The 13,450-nt window shown below is 53.5% G+C and overlaps 1 protein-coding gene across 4 annotated transcripts in view; it reads left to right on the top strand.

Annotated features, from left to right (window-relative positions):
• Nucleotides 1-13,450, top strand: part of Stk10 (serine/threonine kinase 10) — a 105,130-nt gene that overhangs the window by 73,584 nt on the left and 18,096 nt on the right. For 3 of the 4 annotated variants that reach the window (XM_046421339.2, XM_046421342.2, XM_046421341.2), the window contains exons 9-13: nt 613-1,161; nt 3,172-3,302; nt 6,174-6,297; nt 6,643-6,834; nt 10,693-10,785. In XM_046421339.2, coding sequence (XP_046277295.1) covers nt 613-1,161; nt 3,172-3,302; nt 6,174-6,297; nt 6,643-6,834; nt 10,693-10,785 — 1,089 coding nt within the window. The remainder of the gene's footprint in view (nt 1-612; nt 1,162-3,171; nt 3,303-6,173; nt 6,298-6,642; nt 6,835-10,692; nt 10,786-13,450) is intronic. The other variant, XM_046421340.2, reaches the window with a different exon arrangement.

Below are 13,450 nucleotides of genomic sequence, written 5' to 3'. Positions count from 1 at the left end.
CAGCCTCCAGAGTTGCTGAGATAACAGGCATGTGCTGCCACACCCAAATTGGGCATTTATTTTTTATTCACAAATTTGAATGTTCTACTTCACTCTAGCAACATTTCCAGTACTTTCCAACCCACAAAAAGGCTGAAATATAAGTGACTAGAAGGCTGGACCCATCCCCTGGATAGACTTGGACTATATGTCATTAAAAAAAAAAAAATCTGAATTAGTTGCCATCTGGACATGGAGAGATGTCATGTAAAAGTCTAGATTTCCAAGGCCTCTTGAGAAGTCGCAAGGTCTGGCCACGAGTGGGGGTGTGTGTGCGTGTCCTCGGTGTCACAGCTGACCAGAGCAGAGTAGCTGCTGGGCCCTCGCTGCAGCTGCCCACAGCAGCCTCTCCTCCTGGAGGAAGAGCAGCTAGTAAATCAAGCTAAGCTGAGGGACAGGAGTCTCCTGACCGCAGGACTCTTTTATTACCAGGGAATGGGGGACCAGCTTAGAAGGCTCCCTGCCCGCTCTCCTGGCCCGGCCTCTCCCCCTGCGGACACCTGGCCTTCCTGCCCTGCTGTATCCCTGACTCCTGCATCATCTGGCAGCAAGGTCTTGACTCTTTTCTTCCAGGCCCTGGGGAACCACACGCAGGAGTCTTCTGAGGCGAGTCAGCTGAGCCTGGGGGCCGACAAGTCCCCCCAGGAACCATCCTCGGCCCCACTGCCAACCAGCCAGCCTCAGGACAGTGGGAATGGGCCCTGCAGCCAGCCCTCTGCAGACCGATCTCTCCAAACCCCCAGCCCTCCAGACGGGGGCCCTGCAAATGAGAATGGCCTCGCAATGGCTGTTCCCCTCCGAAAGTCCCGGCCAGTGTCAATGGATGCCAGAATCCAGGTAGCCGAGGAGAAGCAAGCCAAGGACCAGGCTGGGGACCTCAGTCCTGCAGCCAGCAGGTCTCAAAAGGCCAGCCAGAGCCGGCCCAACAGCAGCGCCCTGGAGACGCTGGGCGGGGAGAAGCTGGTCAACGGCAGTCTAGAGCTCCCTGCCCGGGCCGCGCCGGGCCCCGCCAACAGGGCCTCGGACAGCAGCAGCCTGTCCACCTCTGAAAGCATGGACTACAGCACCTCCCTGTCCACCGACCTCTCCTTGAACAGAGAGACGGGCTCGCTGTCCCTTAAGGTAATGCCCTGTCAGTCACATGGTGGGCTTGGAGCAGGAGGGACGTGCCAAGGCATTTGGTGGCCGCCTCCACTTTGGGTTTTTTACTTTATTTATTTGGGTGCTAAGGGTGCAGCCCAGGGCCTGGTGCCCCCACAGCCTTGCACCTTCCCTCTGAAATGGTTGGCGAGGATCGTTCTTTAAGATCTTAGTTCCCTTCATAGTTAAGTCCCCCAATTTCTGGGTTCAGTGTGGGACATGGTCATGTTAAGCAGTTGGTTTGGGTTCAAATTTTAAAGTTTGGTTAAAGGCCCTGGTAACGGTAGGGAATGAGAGTTGCAGAAGTGGAAGTTGTCTTGCTTGGGGGTCGCCTGGGTCATCCAGCAGATTGGGGGAGAGTCTGTGAAAGGGAAGGGGCTCAGGGCTGTCTTCCTGGGCTCTGGGGCCTGGCTGGAGGTGGGGCCAGAAACAGAAAGAAATTGCAGTTCCAGCAGGAGACGAGCGGAGAGTGGCCTTTGCCTCTCTTCATTGACATGAGACTGTGCACCCTCGCGGCTGCAGGTGACAGTGTGTGTGATCCGCGTGCACGAACCAAGTCAGTAGCTCCTTGTGGTTTCTTCGTGTTTGGGGCCTTTGAGCTCGTCCCTTCTGGTCCCTCACAGAGTATACAGCAGGCTGTTATAAACTGTCACCACCCAAGTATGGACAGCAGCTTTTATCTAGAAGCGTCATCTTCCTGTCCTTTCCTGGAAGTGTTAATGTTTCATTTAATTAACTGACGCAGCTAGAGCAGGGTCTCCCGCCTCTTCTCCAGGTTGTTGAGAACATTCTCAGTTGGCCACAGTGAGGGAGCCGAGAAGAGTCCACTGGCTGCCCCTTGGTGTGGCCAGGAGCCTGTTACTGCAGGGATGGGGGCCCCGGGGGCAGAAGCAGTGTCATGTGAAGCTATGGCTGGCTTCTTCCTCCCTCCACTCTCCCTCCTGCTCCTTTATTGTCCCCGGCTACTCTGAGCCATCTTGGATGGAGTCCTGCAACTTGGGGGCTTGAACACTGTTGAGAGATGAAAGTCGGGTGCTATGGTTCTAGGCAGGCCGTCCAGGTCCCCTGGGTGAGGATACTGGGTGGCAGCACGCAGGAGAGAGGAGCCCGGTCCTGTCACTCTCCACCCAGTGAGCAGAAAACTCAGCTCAGAAACGAAGGGCCCAGCTCACACTTAGACCACCTGGCTCGCACGGCCCCCTGGGCTGGAAGGCCCCCGGCTGTGTTGCAAAGGCTGGGTGAGGCTATGCCAGCAAGGGAAGCCAGCCAAAAGGCAGGAGGCAGGAGAGGCCAGGAGGAGGCCGGCACAAACCCCACGCCTTGCTCTGAGTCAGAACTGAGCTCTCCCAAGGATGCCGTTTGTTATACCACTTGACACCTCCGGGCAGCGCCGTCGGCAGTCATGGTGAAATGCAGTCATTCACAGCCATAGACACAGGTCAGGAATAATCTCACGGCAGCTTCTGACAAGCAGGGCAGCCATTGGGGTTCTGGCCAGGTGAGGTTTCACTGCCAGATCCATTAGGAAAACCACCTTTGGATCTCTGGGCTCCTTTGGATTCTGGCATTGTGGACACGGATATGGCCTGTGACCATAATATACTGAATGGTTGCCATGAGCAGGCACTGCCCCGTGCCCCTGCCTGGTCTCATCAAATCTTTGTAACCACCCTGGAATGCAAGTACTGTCTTCATCCTCCTTAGATGGTGGAGGAAGCTAACCAAGACAAGGGACTGTCACAGGTCACAGAGGACAACTCTCTCTGATCTCGTGTCCTGCGTTTTGTGCATGCTAGCATGAGGTGAAGGGCCCTGGGGCTCTGCAGGCTGAGATTGGACAGGCAAGGAATGAGATTCAGAAGCACAGGGCCCAGGGGACAACAGGCAGCCGCGTCCTCCTGGGGTAGAGGCTGGGGGCAGGAGGGCTGCGGCCTCACCCCATGAGCCATGGACCCTTCACTGAAACAGCATCACCTTATTCCTCCCGACCAGGACTCAAGGCTGCACAACAAAACCCTGAAGCGGACACGCAAATTTGTGGTGGATGGCGTCGAGGTGAGCATCACCACCTCCAAGATCATCAGCGATGACGAAAAGAAGGACGAGGAGATGAGATTCCTCAGGCAAGCCGGGCAGGGCCACTGTCAGTGGGAACAGGGTCAGGATCCATCCATCCACCCACCCATCCACCCATTTACCCACCAACTCACACTCCCACTACCCAGCCATTACAGTGGGGTCGGGCACTGGTCCTTGGGTGAGAGGGCTGTCTGTCTATGGTATGGAATGGAGGAAACAAAGGAACAAAAGGAAACTGATTTTGCTTGAGATCCTGTGCTTCCCCATCCATTGACCCGTCTACCATCTACCCATCCACCAACCCATCCACCTATCCATCCATTCATCTGCCCATTTAGCCATTCATTCACCCATCCTTCCATACACTCATTCATGCATTCCATCATCTATTCACTCATTCATGCATAACTACCCACCCACCCATCCATCCATTCACCTGCCCATCAATCCATCCATCCATCCACCATCCACCCATCCATCCATCCATCCACCCACCCAACCATCTCTCCACTCCTCCATCCACCCATTATCTATCTATCCACCTACCCAAACATCCATATACTCATCCATCCACCCACCCATCCATCCATCCATCCATCTGTCCATCCATCGATCTATCCATCCACTCACCCACCTGCCCACCCATCCATCCATTTACCCATTTACCTTCCATCCATTTTTAACCCAACATCCATCATCCATCTACTTGTTATATCCATCTATCCATCCTTTTACCCATCTGTCTACTGATCTATCCATTCATTCATTTATCCATCCATTCCATCAATATCCATTCCATCCAACCATCCACCCACCTACCCACCCCTGCCTCTATCCACCTATCCAAACATCCAGCCACCCACCCACCCACCCATCTATCATCCATCCTTCCATTCACCATGCATCATCTATCTATCCATTTAATCACCCATTTATCTATCATTCATCCATTCATCCACCTAACTATCCATCTTCCCACCAATCCAACCATCTGTCTGCCCACTTATCTCTCCACTGACCTACCTGTCCATCCATCCACCCACCCGCCAGATGGAGACAGGGTAAGTGAGGCCATTGCCCTGATAGGACTCACACTTCGTGGGTCTACACGCAATAATTCTTGGTTGTGGTTCACACTGAGAAGAAAGAAATGGGTGATACGGTAGTGAGCACCTGTTCCTAGGGAAACCCCCAGAGCCAATCCCAAAGGGTGGGAGGAGCCAGCCATGTGCTGGGCCAGGGGGTAGGGTGCTGGGAGCACAGGGGGCTATAGTTCCAACTGCAGAAGTCCCAAGGGGTAGCCACTCAGTTTGTCTTAGGATCTGGGAGGACAGGACTGGAGTGTGGACCGTGGGGTTGGAGGGCTGTGTCTGAGGGTTGGCAGGACCCAGGTCATGGGCCTGTGAGTTGGGGCAGCAGGAGCCTTTACCCTGGGTACAGCGGGATGGACATGACCGGGCAGTGGCCAGCTCTTACAGCCCTTTTGGAAGGTTGCCGTGGCAGCTGTTCACATGTAGGCTGTAGGGGGGGAAGACTTCCAGGGACCAGGAGACCCTGCAGGACCCGCAGGCTCTGGGCTCAGGCTGGGTGGTGGCATTTTGGAGGCATTGGGACAGAGCTAGAGAGAGGTTGGACTGAGGAGGTTGTGAGGCTATTTTTGCAAAGAAACCATCTTTGCACTTCTCGGTTGCTCCGCCCCAACCGCCACCTCAGGGAGACCTAGTCCCACGTTCTCTAAGGGAGAAGCTGTTTCTGGGCAGGTCTGTTACGTGCCCTGGGGATCCCAGCTGGGAAGGCTGGGATGAGATTCCATCTAGCTCTGTCTGTCTGAGAATTCCTGCAGGGATCCCCTGGGCCCTGTGGCTTCCCAGAGCCGCTGGTGAAGTTGGGGGTGGGGTCAGCAGGTGGAGAGCGCAGAGCTCTCTTGAGGCCAGGCTTCTATCGGGTAAGGTCACTGTTGGTTTGGAGAAATTCTCTAGTGCACCAGATGCACTCACATGTTTTACAGGCCACAGACGTTCCTGAGTAACAGAAGCAGTTTGGGATGATCTGGGGGTATCCTCCCATCTTGAGCCAGGGGGAGGATACTTTTTACTGTGGCATTGGTGGGCGCACACGCACAGGTGTCCTTGTCTCTGCTGGTTGGGGCATCTGGGGGCTCTTGGTAGATAACACCCCACACTCTCAGAGCTGGGTTTCCATCACTGCCCCTCTGGGCAGCTTAGGTTCCTGGCTTGAGGTTCCCGCCTGGCTCACCCCATGGGGAAGCCTTGCCCTCCACCTGGCACCGGCCTGTCCCCAGGCAGAGCTGCTGCGTGCCCCTCAGGGAAGGAGAGACTGAGGCGCTTAGCTCATGCAGAACCAGGCTTTTCTCGTTGGCCTTTTGTGGCACCGTCTCACACTGGAGACCTGGGCATCGTGCATTTGAGCAAGGTGCAGAGTCCTGGGGCCACACCTGTGGATACCGAGGGAGTGCAGCACCCTTATTCCATCTGGAAATGGAGCTGCCACATCAGAGGCATGGGTGCGTTTGCCAGACTGCCTCCAGAGCACCAGCTGCATGTGGAGGGTCGTCTCGTTCATGTGGCTGCTGTTTCCTTTAGGTCGCCTGTCCACATGGTGATTTTCCAGTTTCTCCTGCGTTTCCTTCCCTGCCCGCCCAGGTGCCATGCCCCGTGCCCTGTGTCGCCCTTGTGAGCTTGGGTCTTGCACCCTCCCTTCGGTCCCCGAGCCCTCTGTGTGTATTGAGGTCACTCCTGCCTGGTCCACCAGAGGTGACAGATGGAACCCGAGTCCCCCTTGTGCCTCGGACATGTGACTCTGCACCATGATCCAGCCCTCACGTCCCAAGCTGTGAGCGTCGTCGTCTGAGGCCACTTTCTCTTGGCAAATCTGTGCCCGCTTCACTCCCCCAGGCGCCAGGAACTCCGGGAGCTGCGGCTGCTGCAGAAGGAGGAGCATCGCAACCAGAGCCAGCTCAGCAGCAAGCACGAGCTGCAGCTGGAGCAGCTGCACAGGCGCTTTGAGCAGGAGAGCCACGTGAGCGCAGAGCGGGCCCTGGGTGCGGCTCGCCTCCCTGTTTCCTTCAGGCGGAGATTGCAGGGGGGGACGGTTGAGGCAGTGGGGAGCAGCTCACCACCATTGCCTGGTTCTCGAGGTCTTCCCGATCTCATCAGGCCGTAAGGCTGAAAAGTCAGCAGTCTGGTCTCCCTTTTGGAGATGAGGAAATGGGGACTCAGAGAGGTTGAGCAACTTGCTCTAGGTCACACAGAAAAGAGGTGATAGAGCTAGAATGCAAACCTGGGCCTGAGCCCAACTCCCTCGGTCCTCCTCCCAGGTAGAAAGCGGCTTTGTTGAGTCTCTCTAGGTTTCCGCTCTTTCCAGGCCAAGAAGAAGTTCTTTGACACAGAACTGGAGAACCTGGAGCGTCAGCAAAAGCAGCAGGTAGAGAAGATGGAGCAAGACCATGCCGTGCGCCGCCGGGAGGAGGCCAAGCGGATCCGCCTGGAGCAGGAACGGGACTACGCCAGGTTCCAAGAGCAGCTCAAACTGATGAAGAGAGAGGTGACGGTGCTGGTGGGTTAGGCCATTTGGGAGCGTCAGGACCACCCCCTCTGTTGCGAGTGACTGAGAAATAGGAAACCCCATCTCAGCCTCACCTCTCAACGGGGCTGCGGGGAGCTGGCCTGCCTGGGAAGCCCATATGCCAGGCGTGTCCAAGCCTGTGCTCCAGCTGCGCCCTCAGGAGCCACATCTTTTCTGGGCTCTGCGTTCCTCCCTGTTGGCTTCACTCGCAGCCAGGCCCTTGCCGTGTGGCCTGGGCAGCTCCTTCTGTGTCCTCCCAGGTTAGCCGTGGCTGAGGGAGAGCAGGGAAGAAGAGGTGGTGGCCCAGGCCGGAGCTCTGTTCCTGGAATAGGTGAGGGCGGCCGACAGGGGTCCTCCACCCGCTGCCCTCCTCCCTTCCGCCTCTTTCTATTCCAGTCGGAAGGGGAGGGGGAGGTGGCAGGGGGCCCCTCTCCCAGCCTGCCCTGCAGGAGCGCATCTGGGCCCCAGGAGACTTGAAGGAAGGAGGAAGACAGCCCCCCCCCACACACACACACACAGGAACACCAGTCCCAATCTCAAGCAGAGAGCAGGGGACAAGCAGCCTCCCAGAGCTCACCGTGGTCTCAGACTGCACTGGGGGAGCTGCAGGTGGTGCCTCCCAGGGCCCCAGGCCACTGGCTGCAGGAGCCAAGGCCACACAGAGCAGGACAGGGCTGGCTAAGACGAGCAAGGGTCTGGCTGGACATCAGGGGCCTCAAAACACTCATAATTGGAATGGGGGTTCAGCACAGTGTTGGGGCATTGACCTAGCACACTGAGGCCCGGGGTTCAGTCCCAGCAGCCCACACCCCCCAAAAACCTCAGCAATCAAGATAAAAAAGGCTCTAATGCTGTATTTTAAAGTAAAAATGAATGCAAAACATTCATGAACACAGAGTATTGGCTGTTACAACACAGGCCGTGTTTGACAAGGCTGGTGTTGGTGAGGGGGCCTGTGGGACTGGGCCCCCCCACAGAGCTGGGTCCTGTCTCTATTTAAAATGTTGGGATTTTATTCATGATTTTTTGCATGAATATTGATTTGTTTTAATGGTGCTTATCCATGTTGTGCCTGAGGCCCAGGAGGTGGGCAGCAGTGCTCAGGGCTGTGGGGGAGGAGAGAAGCTGCCCCCCTTGGCTGCAGGCCCCAGCATCTGTGCACGAGCCCCACGGTGGTGGAGTTTCCCCTGGGCAGGATCCAGCCAGGGACTTAAGTCTATCATGGAACTCAGGCCAGGTGGCGTCTGATCCTTGGGGTTCCGCTCAGCCGCAGGGTTCCTTTAGCTTTGCCACGTTGGGCATGCCGGGTGAGCTGCATCCCTAGCCCCAGACGTGGGTTTTTAAATGTTTTTTTTTTTGCGGGGAGGTGACAGGGGTTTTCTTCTAAAAATTTTCATGGAAAGATAAGGCCTGGCTTTGCTTTGGTGGCTTTTCAAGGAGGGAGGACATGGCCATTTAGTAAGACCCCTGTTCTGTCCCTCCCATGGCCAGCCTGCCTGCTTGGATTCTGTGGTTCTCTTGTTTGGTGGAGCTGCCTCTGTAATTCCAGGTGGGCTGGGCACAGGGCTTCACCACGTCATTCATTAAATATGCAGGCATTGCTCATTGTCCTGGGGGACTGCCGCCAGGACCCCCTGGGGTGCCAGAGTTCAAGGATGCTCAAGTCCTTCATGTAAGAGGACATATTTGCCTAGAACCTACAGACATCCCCACATATACTGTAAGTCATCTCCAGAGTATTCGTAATACCCAATACAACGTAAATGCTATGTAAATAGCAACCTGGCTAAACTCACTTATTTTTTTTTTTTTTTTAATTTTTTATTGTGGGTTGTTCAAAACATTACAAATTTCTTGACATATCATATTCCACACTTTGATTCTAGTGGGTTATGAACTCCCACCTTCACCCCATACACAGATTGCAGATTCACATTAAACTCACTTATTCTAGTATCTGTTTAAAAAAACTTTCCCGGATTCCTAGGGATTTTTTCATATAGACAGTCTGTAAACAGAAACTGTCTTATTTCTTCCTTTTAAATTTATGTGCTTTCTGGGCAGGCCTGGACTTGCAGTAGGGTGTTGAATAGAGAGGTCAGTAGACACCCTGGCCTTGTCCAGGCAGTCCTAAGGGAAAGGCTTTAGTATTTCATCATAGGGTCAAGGCTACTGGCAGTTTTCTGTGGAAGTTCTGTGACAGGTTAAGGAAGTTCCTACTTGGCTAATGGGTTTTTTCATGAAGGGATGCTGTCTTTGGTTGAATAGCTTCATATGTCAGCTGATATGATTGATTTTTCTTCTTTGGTTTGTTGGTATTATAAATTGAATTGTTTGATTTTCAAATGTTGAACTATTTTTGCATTCTTGGGATAAGCCTGTTATGTTATTTTCCTTTCATTCATATATATATATATATATATATATATATATATAATTAGATTTGATTTGTTAACTTTTTGGAAAGTTGGTTTTTTTTGTTTTTTTTTTTTTTTTAAACCAGGGATTGAACTCTGGGGCACTTACCCACTGAGCCACATCTCCAACCCTTTTTTAAATTTTGAGACAGGGTCTCACTAAGTTGCTTAAGTCCTTGCTAAATTGCTGAGGCTGGCTTTGAACATGTAATCCTCCTGCCTCAGCCTCCTGAGTTGCTGGGATTACAGGTGTATTTTAATATCTTATTTTAATTCATTATTTGGTTAAAGGATACATCTATGTATGTTTAGTGGTTGTTCTAGGGTGTTTTAATACACTCCTTTAACTCTTTGAGCACATATTTAGTGTTTATATTACAATGCTTCAGTTACATTGCAGACATCTCACAACCATATAAATTTCTTTTCTTCTCTCTCTTTTTAGCAGCAGCTCAGGACTTCCCTGCTGTGGGTGGAGTCTCGATCTTGCTTTAGTTTTCCAAAGCCTTTGCTCTCCTGCTCTGCTTGTCTCTCACTGGTGCCCAGCTCAGGGCTGAACCAGAGACTTGTGTGCGTCCACACACAGCCGTAAGGATTCCCGGTCCTGCCTTCTTCTCTTTGGGATTCAGCCCACTTCTCCAGTGTGCTTAGGCCCTGGTGCCTCGTTCTGGGGCTGGAAGCATGTGGTTTCTTATGGACATTTAGCCACCTCCTCTATTAGGTCACCAGGCAGGTCAGGGACCGAGAGGAGGAAAAGGCCTTGCCTCCCTGCACTGCCTTTGTCCCCCGGGGCCTCCAGGGCACCACAAGTGACCCACCTGCCCACGACTTAGCACCCTACAGAGGAGGCAGCTCCTCCCCAGTTGACCCAGCAAACGTCCTGGAATGTCCTGGCCCTGCAGGGCCCTGTGCTGACCCAGAGTCAGTCCTGAGGCCAGGGGCACAGACATGCAGCTCCACCAGCGGGGCCCTGTGTGCGGCCCACGGTGCAAGCCTTCAGGCTCGGGGAGGGAACCCGAGCCCCGGGAGCAGGCACTTGCTAGGCGTTTTGATACAGATGTTGATATTGGCATCTCAGGTATCGACGGCATCTCTGTTGACATTATTATTTCACATGTTGAGAGCAATTAGGAAAAAATATATAAAAGGCTTCAGAGGGGACAGTGTGAGAAAAACTTCCCTGAAGGAAATGAGGTGCGTCACCAGAAGAAGGGGGATGGAAACCAGGCAGCCAGAGACGGCAGCTGTCCTGTCCGGGAGCCCAGGAGCCCGGGGGCTGGGGCCAGCTGCAGCCAGGCCAGGCCAGCGGTGCCACCTGAGGGCCAGGAGTGGCTGGAGTGGGTGGGGGCTGGGCCCGTAGAGCCACCTGGCCGGTAGCCTGCTGGCCCTGTAGCCACACCAGGAGTGCTCTGACCGGCCGCTCGGTCTGCAGGCCAAGAGCGAGGTGGAGAAGCTCCCCCGACAGCAGCGGAAGGAGAGCTTGAAGCAGAAGATGGAGGAGCACACGCAGAAGAAGCAGCTTCTCGTGAGTGAGCCCGAACCGTGGCCGCCCTCCCTGTCCAGGCCGCCTCTTGTTCTGAATGCCAGCCAGCCCGTCCCCCCAGCTGACCCCTTCCCCATGCCGCCCTCCCTGACTGCCACCCTCCTGCTGGGAGGGAGCTCCCACCCCCCAGACACCCCAGCCCAAGCCCCTCTGCCTTGTTCGGGGTCGTTGGCTTGAATGTCACCTCACCTTGACCAGCCCAGAATCTCCCTCTGCCTGCTGAGGGCCGTGGGAGTCTAGACCCTTGTCTCCCAGATCTGGCCCTACCATCCTGAGGGCGCCTCTCCCCGCTGCCGGCAGGCGGAAGCCTGTGCCTCGCATCTGAGCCTCCTTTCCCTGGTCCTTCCAAGCCTCCTGAGCAGGACACACACACACACACACACACACACATACGCCTCCTGTGGCTCCCCTGTAGCTGCTTCTCACCCCAGCCCGTGTGAGCACAGGAATTCCCAGGCTGTCACATCACCTCCCCCTGCAGATCTTCTGTGGCTCCCTTTGCCCATAAGACCTCCCTCCCCGCCCCCCAGCTCCACTTTGCCCCTCCCCAGCCTGGCAGCCTGCCCTCGTCCCCTGCTCCAGTGCCCCGGTTCCCTGCCAGGTGGGGTCTCAACACATTCTGCTCCTGACACAGGCTGTGTATGTGACCACGTCAGAGTCTGTGGCTTACTTGGGGCCAGGGCTCTTCGTTTTCCCACTTGGCCTCATAGAGGTGACATTGCAGAGGTGACAGTAGGCAGGCAAGGCCTCAAACTGTCTGACTCCAGACTCCATGTTCTCTCTGGGACACCCTGGAACCCTCCCTAGGCTCTAAGATCACAAAAGTGCACAGGAGAGAGGCGGAGGTGGGGGGGGGTTGGTCAGCCGTCAGGTAAGAGGAGCACATCGTGAGTTCTTTTGCCCCACAGGGGGACTGTAGCCAGTACCCATGTGCTGTTCATTTCAACATAGCTGGAAAAGAGGATTTTCAATGTTTCACCCTAAAGAGAAATATTTGAGGTGGTGGAGATAATTATTCTGACCTGATCACTGCATAAAACATACATGTGTGGAAATTTCACATTACACCCCTGAACTTTGTACAGTTAGTATGTGTCAGTTTTTTAAAACTAACTTTTTAAAACACAGGGCTGGTGAGGGTGAAACCAACAGGCTCTGAGAGAGAGAGAGAGAGAACTAGCACTCGGGAGGCAATGAATCCCATCCTCAGCACCACATATAAATAAATAATAAAATGAAGGTATTGTGTCAACTACAACTAAAAAAATATTTAAAAAAAATAAAGGTATTGTGTCCATCTATAACTATATATAACTATATATATATGTATATATATATATATATATATATAACTATATAACTATATATATATATATTCAAAATCCTCAAAGATTCGCATAACTTGTAATTTGGCTTTTCTGCTCCTGGAGCTGCTGAGGAAGTCAGCACACAGGTTCAGAAACTTTGGGATTCCAGAGAGTGAAGAGCTGCACCATTTCAATAGAGAAAACCCGGGAATAACCTGTTACTTATTAGGGAAATAAGTTAAGGTATATCCATACCATGAAATATTTTCAGTCATTAAAACACATTGTGACATGGAGAGGCCTTTTTAGTCATTTTTGAAATTTGGTAAAATCCATATAGCACAATTTGCCCTCTTTGCTATTAGGAAGTGCCCAGTAGCATTAAGTGCAGAATTGAAAGCCTGTCCAGTAAACAGTAGCTCTCCATTGTCCCCGCCCCCTGCCTGGAAACCCCTCTCCTTTCCTTCCCCGTGCTGGTCTGTCAGCATGGTGCTGGGGTGGACGCCGGGCCTCGTGCCTGCTCAGCACACACTGCCCCACTGAGCTGCACTCCAGCCCTGTCTCTGTGACTTTGTCCGTAGTGGACTCGGCTCTTGCGTGTGACAGCCTTTCTTTTTATGGCTGACTGATATTTCGTGGTGAACTGATACCGCGCTCTGCTTGTTCGTTGTTCGGCAGTGAATACTTGGTTCTTGTGGGTTGTGCCACTGTGAGTGGGGTTGCAGGCACCTCTTCAGTTCCTTAATGACTGCCGCAGTCTGGCTGGGCACAATCAGGAGCCACTTGTCAAAAGAAACTAACTTTATTTTTAGAACCACTCACGCCAAACAAAACAGCCTCTCAGGAAAAACCCTCAGAGCCTCAACTGCCACCACCGGCTTTCCACAAGCCTCTCTCTCCCACACAAGCTTCTCTCCACCTCCCACAATCCTCCTGCTCTTGAGGCCGATTGGCTGGGTCATGTGGGCGAAGCCAAAAAAGTCCCCCAATGAGCAGCTCCGTGGTCTGAAAGGGCAGGGAAACAGCCCAATGAGCATCACCGCAGAGGAGCCAATCAGCTAGATGTTGCTGTAGAACAATCACAAAGTTGCTGTGGATGCACTTGAACCGGTACATCATGGACAGTTGCTAGCCTGATGATAAGAGTAGCCGGGGTTTTTAGTTCCTTCTTATGGGGTTCCAGTAATTTTTTCCCAGTACTAGATGGAACCCAGGGCCTTGTGCATGCGAGGCACACAGTCTACCACCAAGCCACCTCCCCAGCCCTGGCTATTTTTATTTTAAGACAGGGTCTCTCTGTGTTGGGGTCTCTCTGTGTTGCCCAGGCTGGCTTTGAACTT

Source organism: Marmota monax, unplaced genomic scaffold (assembly GCF_021218885.2).
Source record: "Marmota monax isolate L192 unplaced genomic scaffold, Marmota_monax_Labrador192_F-V1.1 WCK01_AAM20220418_F8-fsc00084, whole genome shotgun sequence".
NCBI classification, from domain to species: domain Eukaryota; kingdom Metazoa; phylum Chordata; class Mammalia; order Rodentia; family Sciuridae; genus Marmota; species Marmota monax.
Note: the sequence above shows the minus strand (reverse complement) of the source record. Positions and strands in the feature narration are given on the sequence as shown.